Below are 14,933 nucleotides of genomic sequence, written 5' to 3' on the forward strand. Positions count from 1 at the left end.
TGGTGGTAGGTGGAGTTGGCCAGGGTTAATATGTTAACTATAATTAAACAAACAGGTTTAATAAACAGACAACTCACAAAGCGGTTTGGTAGACCAGTTAAAAACTTTACTAATTATCGGCCGATGGAAGTGGCAAGGAAAACCCCAGCCAAGGGAGCAACACAGACCCATGGCTGTTCTCTCTCCACTTCCCTGAACACAGAATTTTGTCACCCAAGCACATTCCAAAGACATTATGGTCAGAGGTACAGACAATACACATTACTACAGGATGCATCGGAGTTTGTCTCGACAATCATCATTCGAAAAGGCATCTTGTCATGTTGTACAAGGCACTCACATAGGAAAGGCATCGGACATTGGTACAAGGACTTATATATCAAAGGCATCAGACATTGGTACAAGATACTTACATATCAAAGTCATCAGTCACTGCATTCCTCAAAGGCATCGGACATTTTCTCAATACCCCTTACTAGGATTAATCTGGGCTTCCTTTCTCGTCAAATGGTAGACGCATTTCAAAGTCATCGGTCATTATCTCAATACACAGCAACCGTGGAGAAGTCAGGGCTTGTCTGGGCTTGGTTTTCTGTATCAATCTAGCCCAGAAATCCAAGTAATATATATCTTATATTATTAACATAATTTGGCCTTATCAAGGGCATCTGCAGAATTACCAGATATTGTGCTTTTGACATCCTGAACAGATGGATTGGATCTTGGTGGCATCCATTATCCTCTCTGCACTCTGAGACTGTTGACCTGCATCAGCATTTATTTACATCCCTGAAATGATGCTTGCCAAAATCTGAAAAGGTTTGGTCATGTAGCCTATCGGAATGTTCCAACAGAAACTAAATCATTGCGTCTCCAATCGGTGTTGCTTTGTCTTCTTTGCTTTCCTCAAGCTCCAAAGTGGGTCGTGTCTGATGTTCTGAAGCCACATCTAGATGCTGTGCCTTCTTTTGCATGTTGTGTCTCCCTCTTAATTTCCGATTCCATCTAGTCTTGGCCCAGAATCCTCTTCTCTGCGCCTTTTCATTCAGCGGTAATAAAGCAGTATCTACATCATCTGAGCTGGAAACAACAGTTGTGTCTGCAACACAAAGAATTTAATATGTTTATGTCATTGATAAGTTGACGTTAATACAGTGCATGAATGACAGTTTACTGTAATATTCCAAAATAGCATTGTGTGGAAATCCTGGAATGGGTGTGGAACAACAAACAGAATAGTAAGGGACAAGAACCATGCAATACCAAAGGATAGTACTCGGCCATGGAAAACACAGAACAAAGAACAATAAAGCACAGGACTAAGCCTCTTCCACAATGTCTGTGCCGAACATAGTAAGTAAGTTTTATTTATATAGCACATTTTAAGTCAACTCGCATTGACACCAAAGTGCTTTACATAAAACAGATAATAAGTTTCCATACAAACCATAGCAAAAGGTTAAAAAAAATAAAGAAAATGGACACAACACATAGAGCTCAACACAAACGTCCCCCCACAGCAGAATCAAACATTTCCACTGGGGAAAGGCACCAGAAAGTTAAGTTCTCTTCCTCTGTCAAACACCCGAGGTCGGGGCCCATTTGTGGCCTTGCAGCCAGTCCGATCATTTTCAGGGCTCTCTTGCCGTGAAGATGGAACTCCGGCGTCGGGTGAACCATTCCTCAGCGACTTGGAGTCTGGAGCGGCTGCCTCCTCCCCGGAGAACATGATGCTCATCTCATCTTGCTGCACATGAACCATACCCATGTGCCTATGTTGAAAGCCTCTTAAATGCATTATCATCTGCCCCCTCCAATACCACCACCTTTTTCTGTGCATTCCAGGCACACTACTACACTCCGTATAAAGAAAACAGCTCGCCCTGCACCTCTTCTTTCACCTTCACCATCTCAAGATTCAAGATTCAATTTAATTGCATTTGGACCCCTTGAGGTCCAAACGAAATGCCGTTTCTGCAGCCATACATTACAAACAAATAGACCCAAGACACAACATAATTTACATAAACATCCATCACATCGCTGTGATGGAAGGCCATAAATACTTATCTCTCCACTGCACTCTCCCCCCCCCCCCCCCCGCCGATGTCAGAGTCAAAGTCCAAGCCCCCGGCTGGCGATGGCGATTGTCCCGCGGCCATTAAAGCCCCGCTGGGTGGTGCGAGGTCGCACACCGGATCTTGGTGTTAGAGCCCCCGACGTGCGCTCGCAGAGTCCCGCGGCCATTCAGAGCCGCGCGGGGCGGTGATGTCAGGCCCCGCTCCAGGAGCTCTTCGACCCCGCAACTCGGGCGGGAGAAGTCGCCGTTGCGAGAGCCATGAAAAGCGGTCTCCCTCCAGGGACCCGCGGGCTCCTGGTGCCGCCGTCCACCAGACCCGCAGTTGCAGCCTCCGAATCTCCGGAGGTCGGGCCGCAGCAGCAGCAGCGCTCCTCCACCGCTCCACCCGCTCCGGACTCGGCCAGCTCCGCGACGGTGACGGTGAGTCGTCGGCACCAGAGTCCCCGGTCTTCTCCTGTTGGAGGCCGCTCCTCGTTGCAGCCCCAACGATAACGGAGACCCGACAAGAAAAGGTTGGGTCTCCCGTGCAGGGAGAGATTTAAAAGTTACCCCCTCCCTCCCACCCCACCCCCACCCCCCCACACACCAACAAAAAAAATAACAAAGACTACACAGAAACATAGACAAAAAATAATAAAAACGCAGACGGGCTGCAGAGGCCGCTGCTGCCTTTGAAGCTATGCTCTCTGGTTTTTGGCATTTCCACCCTGGGGAAAAAGGTTCTGACAGTCTACCCTATCTATGCTTCTCATAATTTGTATACTTCTTTTGGGTGCTCGTCAATTTTCCAAAGTTCCAGAGTAAACAATCCAAATCTGTCCAATCTCTTATGGCCAATGCCCTCTAATCCAGTCAGTATTTGTGTAGTAAAGATTAACAAGGAGTCTTGTTCCACCCGCTGCTCATTTCACCCAAAGCTTGCAGAATCTACGTTCAGATATTTGATTAATTATTTTAAAATTAATATTGAATCCCCATCTACTGTCCTATCACACAGTGCATTTGAGTCCTAGGTTTTTCCATTTAATTTTTGCCATTTATCTTAATTCTACTTCCGGGTGGGGTTGCTTTTCTCTCTACTGACCTTTTTCCTCTTCTCCTGGATCTTCGTGGATGCGAGCTACACTTGTGCTCCACTTTGTCCAGTTCACTTCATTGATCCTGGAATGAGAAATGATTAGTTTAAACAAAGTCTTGAGATCCATTCGAAATCCAGGGAGGGGAGGGAATGGAAGTTGGCGGATTAACCAAAGCTCAATGTGGGACAATGATCTGTCCCACGTGACCCTCAGTTCCTTGATCGATAGGGGAATGGTACCCAATGGGTGCGCACTTGGTCTAGTATATATTACTAATATGCTCATCTTGTTTGTTTGTATGCGTACGTCGCACTCCCACTTGCCGGCCACGGCTGCGCAGTCGGGGGAGGGTTGCCGTGACTCGCATCACAACGGGGATCCCTTGCGTCACAACGGGAACCCATCAGCTGCACCTGGTGGAATATCGCGTTGGGGGAACAGGCCCAACGAGTCCGCACTTGGTCTAGTATGCTATAAAAATACAGACTGCATTACCTGATGTATCTTTTGCCCTTTAGAACTATTCCCTGTTGAAATTTTTCCCTCAGAATCTTCGGCAAGTATTTCTCCAAATTCAGAATGGTTCTTGCTCTCTTGTCAGAAGAATTGAGGAAAAAGAAATAAAACAAAGTAGTCACACACCAACTTCTATTGAGTTCACAAACTAGAACAGCAATGCTCTGTTCCTTTGTTTTGAACCTGTTATGTTCCTATGTTTAAGGATGAATTGCCACCCAGTGGAAGCTGAGGTTATGGATTGCCTTTTGGGTAGAAGTGCAGCCATCAATTGTGTTCTGGTTTTTTTTTGGTATATTTTTGAAGGAAACAGCCCATTCTCCAAATCATGTCATTGGCTGCTGGCACAGTAGTTAAGCAATCCATGTTCAAAGCAGTAGTCCCCATAAAGTCCAGCAAGTCCTTTGAGGCCGTGCTGTGTATTGCTGCAATTCTTATATTGTCTTATGCTGTATATTGGTCTTATTTGCAGCTCCCTATGAGAGCCCTATAATTCCAGGAACTGCTTGTTCAGATGCACATCCTTGCAAACCTGAGGGTGCAATTCCCCAAGTCATAACATTCATCAGAGTACAGGCTCACCAATCATAGTCATGCAACAAGGAAACGGGCCCTTCGGCCCAACTTGTCCATACCAACCAAGATGCCCCATCTTAGCTAGCTCCATTTGCTTGCGTTGGCCCATATCCCTATAAATCTTTTCTCTCCATGTACCTGTTAAAATTTCTTCTAAATGTTATTGAACTTGCCTTAACCATTTTCTCTAGCACCTTGTTCCATGTACCCACCACCTTTTGTGAGAAAAAATGACACTCAGGTTCCTACTAAATTTATCCCCGCTCAGCTTAAAACCTATGCCCTTGAGTTCTCTTCCCCTACATTGGAGAAAATACTGTGCATTCACCGTCTATGCCCTTCATGATTTTCTACAGTTCTACAAGATCACCCTTCGGCCTTAAGGAATAAAGTCCCAGCCTGACCAACCTGTCCCCATTGCACGGTCCCTGGAGTCCTGGTATCATCCTCTGAAATCTTCTCTACACTCTTTCCAACTCAAATCAAAATCTCAGCCCAATTATTAGAAGCCAGCGGGTGGCATTGAAATGGGTTATGGAAAGTACTGTCCCTATTTTTGCTCACTCCTGGTCCACTGGAAGTGTGCAAGAAGGAAGCTTCAGGAGCAAAAGTTTTGGGGTGCGCAGATGTTGAAGTAAGGTATTGTCTGAGATACCTGAGATTTCCAGATGTTCTTGCTGTCTTTGGAGATGTTGCCCACTGTGTCCCCCATCAGTGCGATCAACATGTTGAGCAACAGGATGAAAGTCAGGACCACGTACAGCACCAACAGGAAGAGGAAGAGCTGAGGGTAAAGGGCATGACTCTGTATCTCCAGATCCCCCAGTCCAATGGTCAGCTTGAAGAGTTCCAGCACGGCCATGTTGAAAGAGTCAAAAGCACTACACTTCTCACTGTCGTGGCATTTCTGGATCAGGGAGGCGAGAGCTGTTGGTAGCAGAATCCGCATTAATACATCCAAGAATAGAAGCAAAATTCAAACCAAGCTGCTCTGGGTTAATGAACAAGTGCGAGGGTCCCACCCTTGTGACTCCTTGGGCTTGCCTGACACATTCTTATCCATTCTCTTGCTTTTATCATTCTCATGCTGAGATGTACAGCCACCGGGAGGTTGAGGCACAAGGCAGTCCGTGCGTATGTTCATGTGGGGAAGGAGGGGTTTTGTAGGGACAAGAATAAAGCATATTACCTAACATCTATTTTCTGTCTACATGTCTGTATTTCTCTCATTACAGCCACATAGATACTACGAGTGTCTCTGGTTATGCTTTAGTTGCTAAAGCTCTATCATGTTTATTTTACAGTGGTCATTCAGGTAATCTTGCAGTAGTCCGAAGCAAACCAGGATCAAAATGGCATCAACAGCAAAAATTGTGACTCCAGCACAATATGATTTTTGCTGTTTTAATCCCCAAACATTGCTACAGGAAAAACAAATTCGAATTATACAAAATATTTTTTTACCTGCAGAAAAGCCAACTAGGAACAGCAAATAGACAAACAGGAAATGCACCACATCACTTAACAGGATCTGAAAGAGTGAAATGGCAACTATGAAACAATCGCAGGAAGAGACACCAACATTGAGTGATACCTAAATTAAACAATTTAGAGCACTGCGGCTGGTCTCATGGGGTGACAATCTACATTCCGATTAATGCGCAATAATCTTTTGCCTATTGTAACCATCCCAAAGACTTACCATGAACGAGGTGACATATCAAGGGTATCCAGATTAATAAAACAGCTACACGTACACAGCAAGACCCCACAGCTGAAACCCCACTGTGCTGCCAACAGGGGCTTCAGATATATGATCTGCTTCACTTTGAAGCGCATTGAGTTACAGATATTCAAGCAGGGAAATGGCAAAGCTTTGGTCTCAAGGCTTAATCTTCATGGTCTATAGGGGCTAGTGGAGTCGAGGGATATGGGGAGAAGGCAGGCACGGGTTATTGATAGGGGACGATCAGCCATGATCACAATGAATGGCGGTGCTGGCTCGAAGGGCCTCTTCCGGCACCTATTTTCTATGTTTCTATGGTCTGCGCTACATTGAACCACACTCTCTCCATATTAGTGACTCTTCCCCTGCCATTCCACACACCACTCAGTTAAAAGATAATTGAGAATGGGTAATCAGTGCTGTGCTTACCTTGATCCCAAAAGCCAAATGAAGGGGAAGATAAAAAGTCCTAGCTTGCCCCCCCCCCCTCCCCCAGTTCTTCCTGTACTTTGCTCTTCCAACCTGCTGTTGCAAAAGGAAGCAACCCCGGGTGCTTGTGGGCTTTTTTGGCCCTTCACTGCTAAGGTGCGTTCAGCTCCCTCCTTTAAACCCCTCGGCCTCTCCCTCTACAAAATCCAGCACACCTCCACCTTTTGGTGATTACTTTTGCCAGGTGTATTACAAGTGCAAGTGGCTTTCACTGGGTGTCGACCCTCCCACAAGTCTCCTCTTCAGCACAGGTCCCTCTGTTCTCCGGCAAATCACTCAATTCTAACAGATGCAAAACAAAAGGTGTCGCAGGAACTGCGGGTCAGGCAGCGTCTGTGGAGGGAATGGACAATCAATGTTTTGGGTCTGGACCCTTCAGACATTGTAGTGCAGGGGAGATGGGGGTTGTGATTGCCAGTCAGCTCAGTAAGAGAGAAGCTAGAGATGAAAAGGGGACAAAGTGTGACAGATAAGGAGAGAAGTGAAATGTAAAGCTGGCGAGAGGGATGTAGGTGGAAAGGGATGGGGGAGTGGAGCTGGTGAGATGAAAGAAGGGAGGGATGTAGTTAGGGAAATAGGGGGGCGCACCAGTATGATGACACTCAGGAAAGCGAGGGGGAGAAGGGTCCCAACCCAAAACATCGCCTACCCATTCCTTCCACAGATGCTGCCTGACCTGATGAGTTCCTCCAGCATTATGAGTTTTACTCAAGATTCCAGTATCTGCAGTTCCTTGTGCCTCTGTTCTAACAGGTAAATCCCCCTTCTATTTGCCAACTTTTTGCTCGATTATTTTGTTACCTCTGTTCCACTACCCCTTTTGAACAGCATGCCCGATTCTGAGTGCTTACCTTCTGCAGCATGACACTGTAGATTCCCAGGCTCTGGAATCCCCGGGTGTAGAAGAGGATATTAATCCAGCCGAGAGCCAGTGCCCCCATCAGAGATGCTCGCTGGAGATCGGTACCGACCCAGTACAAGACAGCAGAGCATACCACCAGTCCAGCTTGCAGAAAGCTGCAAGGCCAGACAAAAATATCCTGTTTCAGGCTCAGTTAGAAATTGGCAAGTATGATGTTGTGGGAATTACAGAGACATGGCTGCAAGTGGTCCATGGCTGGGAACTGAATATTCAAGGGTATACATCCTATCGAAAAGTCAGACAGGTGGGCAGATGGGGTGGGGTAGCTCTGTTGGTGAGGAATGAAATTCAGTCCTTTGCGAGGGGTGACATAGAATCAGGAGATGTAGAGTTAGTATGGATAGAACTGAGGAATTGTAAGGGTAAGATGACCCTAATGGGAGTTATCTACAGGCCCCCAAACAGTAGCCTGGATATAGGGTGCAAGTTGAATCGAGAGTTAAAATTGGCATGTCGCAAAGGTAATGCTATAGTTGTTATGGGAGATTTCAACACGCAGGTAGACTGGGAAAATCAGGTTCGAACTGGACCCCAAGAAAGGGAGTTTGTATAGTGCCTCCGTGATGGATTCTTAGAACAGTTTGGCCTGGAGCCTACCAGGAAGAAGGCAATTTTGGACTGTGTAATGAACCAGATTAGATAAGGGAACTCGAGGTAAAGCAGCCATTAGGAGGTAGTGACCATCATATGATAAGTTTTAATCTACAATTTGAGAGGGAGAAGGGTAAATCGGAGGTGTCGGTATTACAGTTGAGCAAAGGGGACTATGGAGCCATGAGGGAGGAGCTGGCCAAAGTTGACTGGAAAGATACTCTAGCAGGGATGACAGTGGAACAACAATGGCAGGTATTTCTGGGAATAATACAGAAGGTGCAGGATCTGTTCATTCCAAAGAGTAAGAATGATTCCAACGGAAGTAAGGGACGACCATAGCTGACAAAGGAAGTCTAGGACAGTATAAAAATAAAAGAGAAGAAATATATACATAGCAAAGATGAGTGGGAAGCCAGAGGATGGGTAACTTTTAAAGAGCAACAGAATATAACTAAAAAGGCAATACGGGGAGAAAAGATGAGGTACGAAGGTAAGATAGCCAAGAATATAAAGGAGGACAGTAAAAACTTATTTAGGTATGTGAAGAGGAAAAAAATAGTTAAGGCCAAAGTTGGACCCTTGAAGACTGAAAAGGGTGAATTTATTGTGGGGTCCAAGGAAATGGCAGACAAGTTGAACAGGTACTTTAGATCTGTCTTCACCGGGGAGGAGACAAACAATTTCCCAGGTGTACTACTGGCCAGAGGAAATAGGGTTACGGAGGAACTGAAGGTAATTCACACAAGGCAGGAAATGGTGTTGGGTAGACTGATGGGACTGAAGGCTGATAAATCCCCAGGGCCTGATGGTCTGCATCCCAGGGTACTTAAGGAAGTAGCTCTAGAAATTGTGGACGCATTGGTGATCATTTCCCAATGTTCTATAGATTCAGGATCGGTTCCTGTGGATTGGAGGGTAGCTAATGATATCCCATTTTTTAAGAAGGGCGGCAGAGAGAAAACGGAATTATAGACCAGTTAGCCTGACATCGGTGGTGGGGAAGATGCTGAAGTCAATAATAAAAGATGAAATAGCGGCACATTTGGATAGCAGTGGCAGGATCGGTCTGACGGCATGGATTTACGAAGGGGAAATCATGCTTGACTAATCTTCTGGAATTTTTTGAGGATGTAACCAGGATAATGGACAAGGGAGAGCCAGTGGATGTAGCATATCTGGACTTTCAGAAAGCATTTGATAAGGTCCCACAAAGGAGATTAGTGGGCAAAATTAGAGCACCCGGTTTTGGGGTTAGGGTGCTGACATGGATAGAAAATTGGTTGGCAAACAGGAAACAAAGGGTAGGAATTAACAGGTCACCTTCAGAATGGCAGGCAGTGACTAGTGGGGTACTGTAAGGCTCTGCTGGGAACGCAGCTATTTCCAATATATATTAATGATTTGGATGAAGGGATTAAAAGTAACATTAGAAAATTTGCAGATGACACAAAGCTGGGTGGCAGTGTGAACTGTGAGGAGGATGCTATATAAGTCCGCATCGACCAGCAATTCCCGCGCACTAACACAATCGTACACACCGTAGGGACAGTTTATAATTTTACTAAAGCCAATTAACCTACAAACCTGTACGTCTTTGGAGTGTGGCAGAACTCGGATAAAACCCACACGGGTAGCGGTGAACGCACAAACTGTACAGACAGCACCTGTAGTCAGGATCGAACCTGGGTCTAAGGCAAGAATTCTACTGCTACACCGCTGTGCTGCCTAAGAGTTCAAGGTGAAATAGAAAGACCTGGATGTTAACAAGAAACTCACAACAGGATGTGGAACCAGGCATCTGTCACCACTGACTGGAGGTCTGAGAGTCGCAGCTGGCTGATCATCACAACCTGCAAAGGGAGAAAAGGAAACATGTTCTTAACTGTCAACATCACCGTAACTTGATAATTAGCCACTTATACATTACACGACTGTGTGGAGTTTGCACGTTTTCCCAGTAACGTGTGCGTTTCCTCCGGATGCTCCTGTTTCCTCCCACATTCCGAAAGACATGCAGTTTTGCAGGTTAATCGGTCACTGTACCCTTTCCCTAATATGTACGGAGTGGATGGGAAAGTGGGATAGAGTTAATGTGAACAGGTGATCAATGGGCTTGGTGGGCCAAACGGCCTATTTCCATGCTGTATGACTAAACTAAACTAACCTGACTCATCCCAAGTCAGCTCATCAAACCAACTCAACTAATCCCAATGTAGACACAAATCTGAAGAAGGGTTCCGACCTGAATCACCTGTTCCTTCTCTCCAGCGATGCTAACTGACCTGATGAGTTGCTCCAGCACTTGGTTCCTTTCCAGCATCTGTACTTCCTTCCTACACAAGGAACTACCGATGCTGGTTTAAAAAAAGACAAAATGCTGGCGTTCCTCAGCACTATATTGTGAAGAGGGGTCCCAACCCAAAACATCACCTATCCATAGTCTCCAGAGATGCTGCCTGACCCGCTGAGTTACTCCAACACTTTGTGTCAATTCATCACAAAGTTGGCTCAATCTAATTCACAGTTGACTCCCAAAGTCCGCTCATGACACCAACCTGCCCATCTCTGCGGAAGCCAAATTGTACCCAAGATGCCAAGTCAATTGAACCAAACCCACGAATCCCACAAAACCAGCCAAGTGAAACACTGCAATGAGAAAAGAACATCCTGGCTTTAGGATACGAGAGGAAACCGGAGCACCCGTGGCAATCACAAGGAGAATATGCCAACTCCACACAGACAGAATCCAAAGTGAGGATCAAACCCGGATCTCTGGTGCTGTTAGGCAGCAACTCTACTATTAACTTGCCAGACCTACATGTTGCACAGTGCAACCCAAGGCAAATACCCTTTACTTACTTCCATGATAAATAAAATACAAGCCCACAGTAGAATGAACATCCGTCCATTGAATTGCAATGATGTGGTTGTGGCATTCATCTGAAAGGGAGACTGAGAAAACGTACACTGGATTAAATACAGTAAAATGCAAGGATTTCATGCTGCTTGGCTGAGAAGCACCAATAATGCTTATTTTTTAATCTGGTTTCTTCCGGGAGGGACACCTCAGCCTCTACTCCCACCGTCAGATCCCAATCCCAGGATCCTTACACCACCTGACCTCCATCTCAAACCTGCCTCAGCTCCTTTGAATCCTTTGGAAGATGGTGGCATGTTGTTTTCCTGAACCTCTGCAATCGTGGTGAAGGTAGAAACATAGAAACAGAAAACAGGCGCAGGAGTAGGCCATTTGGCCCTTTGAGCCTGCACCTCCATTCGATATGATCATGGCTGATCATCCAACTCAGTATCCCATCCCTACCTTCTCTCCCTTTATCTACAAGGGCCACATCTAGCTCCCTCTTAAATATAGCCAATGAACTGGCCTCAACTACCTTCTGTGGCAGAGAATTCCACAGATTCACCACTCTCTGTGTAAAAAATGATTTTCTCATCTCGGTCCTAAAAGACTTCCCTCTTATCCTTAAACTGTGACCCCCTGGTTCTGGACTTCCCCAACATCGGGAATAATCTTCCTGCATCTAGCCTGTCCAACCCCTTAAGAATTTTGTAAGTTTCTATAAGATCCCCTCTCAATCTCCTAAATTCTAGCGTGTACAAGCCGAGTCTATCCAGTCTTTCTTCATATGAATGTCCTGCCATTCCAGGAATCAGTCTGGTTACCGTTCTCTGTACTCCCTCTATGGCAAGAATTTCTTTCCTCAGATTAGGAGACCTCCCATATTGCCGGCAAGGAGGGAGACCTTGGCGATACAAGCAAGAAAAACGATGCGATAAAAGGATTGGTGTTACAAGCGAGGATGGTGGGTGACTAGGAGGGGAATCTGCGGGTGGTGGTGTTCCTGTGAACATGTTGTCACTTTGCTGGTGATAATGATCACAGGTTTGGAAGTCGTTTAGGAGTTTGACACCAGCGCATCTTGTAAATGAGCAAAGCAAGATCTATCTGTTCACTGACATTTACTACAAGAGCATTAACCTAAAAGTTTAGCTCTCTCCCCCCACCGAGACCTACTGATCTGCTGAGTATTTTGAACCACCATTGCAGACCATCGAACATTCTTTAATCGGGTTTTATCTTGCACTAAACATTATTCCCTTTATCCTGTATCTGTACACTGTGTGCGGCTTGATTGTAATCATGTATAGTCTTTCCGCTAGCTGCATAGCACGCAACAAAAACACCTTTCACTGTACCTCAGTATACATGGCAATAAACTAAACTATAAAAAATAAACTAAAAATATTTGCTTCTTCCATTCCACCTTACACTTCGGAAGTATTTCTCTGACATAGAAGCACTATGGAAGGTGCTGTAAAATGTAAGACATTCTCCTGTTTGGAGGAAATTCTCACCTCATAGATGTGTGTTTTGTCATAATAAATAGCGGTGAAAGTGGTTATATACAACACGTAGAACAGGCAGCTAGCCGTGAACATGTAAATGGCAAACTTCTCCCACTTCTGTTGGAGCAGAGTGCTCAGTGGTTCCACAGACAGCAGTAGGTGGCGGTTCTAATGAAGGAGACGGGTGAGCGGGGGGAAAGAAGAGATAGTTAGATCCACCCGGTTACAGAATGGGGACGTGTAAAATGTCAAAACCAGGGGATCTTCGAGGTAATCCACAACAAAAACAGCAACTCACAATGTGCTGGAGGAACTCAGCTGATCAGGCCGCATCTGGGGAGGGAATGGACAGGCGACAGTTCGGGTCGGGAAGCTTCTTCAGACTGATTGGGACACAAAAGGCCCTGATCTGTCACCTGCACATTCCTTCCACAAATGCCACATGACTCACTAAGCAGTATTAATCTGGTCTTGGAGCAGTAATCTCACAAACGGCGCCGAACGGCAAGGAAGAAACGATCATGTTTGCATCCAAAACGCTGACGACTGCTGAGAAAAACTACAGTCAAGTGGAGAAAGAACAGCATACAGATATAGCAAATACTGATATCTCTTCAAAAGAGAACACTGAGGAAAACTCTGTTGATTCTGAGCCTTTAGCAAGAGTTGAGAAATGCAAAAAAGGCTGGAAAAAAAGAGTGAAGCGAGGTCCAGCTAAATGGAGACGTTCCAACTGGAAAGGGGGAATGTAATATTTGGTGGACTGTTTGGGGTAGAAGGACCCGCTGCTCCTCCCGTGCAACAGGTGGTGCTGCACAAGACTAAGGGAGATGTTTTGTATATCGTTTATCCTGCCTGTAGACAGTGTGTGTGCAGCCAGTTTTTGAGTTGTCTTGCTGCCATCGTTGAGTAAAGCATTAAACACTTCTGTTGTAAATTAAAGACTCAAGTTTTGTGCAGACCTAGAAAACGAACCCGAAAGCCCTTCCAGCCTGGCCTATCTATGCTGACCAAGTTAGAATATTGGACTAGTCCCATTTACCTGCATTTGGTCCATATGCCTCTAAACCCGTCCTATACATTTATCTGTCCCAATGTATTTTAAAAGTCATAATTGTATTTGCAGGTGGGAAAATAGGCAGGCAAGTAAGCAAAATGTTTAGGAATGAACTGCAGACAAAATGTGTGGGAAGGAGCTGCAGATGCTGGTTTAAACCGAAGATAGACACAAAAAGCTGGAGTAACTCAGAGGGACAGGCAGCATGTCTGGAGAGAAGGAATGGGTGAAATTTCCAAAACGTCACCCAGTCCTTCTCTCGAGAGATGAAGAGTGAGACATAGTTTGGAGCCAAGCTGGGACTTGGGTCAATGTCTGACACTGCCCTGCACTGGCAAAGCAATATAGAACTCTAAAGGAAGGTCACAGCAAGGGGATCCAGGATACGTTGGGGTAAGAGTGTTTAAGAAGGAACTGCAGATGCCTGGAACTGCTGGTCTGAAGAAGGGTTTCGGCCCGAAACGTTGCCTATTTCCTTCGCTCCAGAGATGTTGCTGCACCCGCTGAGTTTCTCCAGCACTTTTGTCTACCATACGTTGGGGTAAGCTTGCCTGGATTTTGGTGTTGAACACCACGATTTTCAGAACAGAATTCTCTTCACCGGTATCAACGCCCGTGATGTCATAGAGTGATGAGGTAACAGGACCATAAGCCCAATCCGTGACCTTCCTGGAGAGTTTGCTGTGCTGCTTGTCCTTTATCTCCCGGCTGAGGATATTTCGGAAAATCTGCAAGAACAAAATATGTCAACTGTTGATGCTGGCCAGGAGTCCTCTTTAACCACCTCCACAGGCAGGCTGTTTTGCTGTGGGGTGGTGCAGACGGAGTGCTGTACTATCATGGAGAGAGATTATTGAGTACAAGATGATTTCAGTGCTTTGACAGGATTGCCATGGCGTTAATGTCTATCACATATGCTGAGCCTCCCACCATCCAAGCGATCTACAGGAGGCGCTGCCTCAAAAAGACGGCCAATATCAAAGACCCACGCAGCCTGGCCAGTGGCCGCGCTCTCATCTCACTGCTACTGGAAGAAGGTAGAGCAGCTTGAAAACAGTGATCATTGGGTTCAGGAAAAGTTTCTTCCTAACAGCCATCAGCTTCTTGAACCAAACCGCACACCACTAACCTCAAATATGAACTTCTATGGATTGTTTTTCAGTTGTACTTAAGACTGTGTTTTTGTACACAAGTATTGATTTATTGTTTATTACATGTTATCTATGTGTATTGTGTGTTGCAGGCCCATTACACGACTGCAAATTAAAAAAATCATTGTTCTGTTGTCCGTATATATGACAATTACAAACTCTCGACTCTTTGAGATGGAGCAGGATAGACAGGCATACACTTGGCTCCCCTGATGCAGCACCAATCTCTCCCAGCAGAGGTCAGCCTTGTCACGCTCCACAATGAGCTCAGATTCTCCGAACTGACCCTTTGAGACAGCACCAACCGCAGCTGAAATATGAGTGCGTGTGTATTCATGGACACACACAAGTGTGTGCGTGTGTGATTGTACCCAG

General features: G+C 45.7%; 1 protein-coding gene across 1 annotated transcript in view; it reads right to left on the minus strand.

Annotated features, from left to right (window-relative positions):
• Positions 1 to 84: 84 nt before the first annotated feature.
• Positions 85 to 14,933, minus strand: part of LOC129710452 (uncharacterized) — a 74,090-nt gene continuing 59,241 nt past the window's right edge. The window contains exons 27-36 of the mRNA XM_055657407.1: positions 13,959 to 14,135; positions 12,360 to 12,518; positions 10,842 to 10,934; positions 9,759 to 9,832; positions 7,318 to 7,483; positions 5,716 to 5,782; positions 4,907 to 5,178; positions 3,655 to 3,752; positions 3,165 to 3,241; positions 85 to 1,099 (exon numbers count right to left, since the gene is read on the minus strand). Coding sequence (XP_055513382.1) covers positions 858 to 1,099; positions 3,165 to 3,241; positions 3,655 to 3,752; positions 4,907 to 5,178; positions 5,716 to 5,782; positions 7,318 to 7,483; positions 9,759 to 9,832; positions 10,842 to 10,934; positions 12,360 to 12,518; positions 13,959 to 14,135 — 1,425 coding nt within the window. The 3' untranslated portion in view covers positions 85 to 857. The remainder of the gene's footprint in view (positions 1,100 to 3,164; positions 3,242 to 3,654; positions 3,753 to 4,906; positions 5,179 to 5,715; positions 5,783 to 7,317; positions 7,484 to 9,758; positions 9,833 to 10,841; positions 10,935 to 12,359; positions 12,519 to 13,958; positions 14,136 to 14,933) is intronic.

This window comes from Leucoraja erinacea, chromosome 28 (genome assembly GCF_028641065.1).
Source record: "Leucoraja erinacea ecotype New England chromosome 28, Leri_hhj_1, whole genome shotgun sequence".
NCBI classification, from domain to species: domain Eukaryota; kingdom Metazoa; phylum Chordata; class Chondrichthyes; order Rajiformes; family Rajidae; genus Leucoraja; species Leucoraja erinaceus.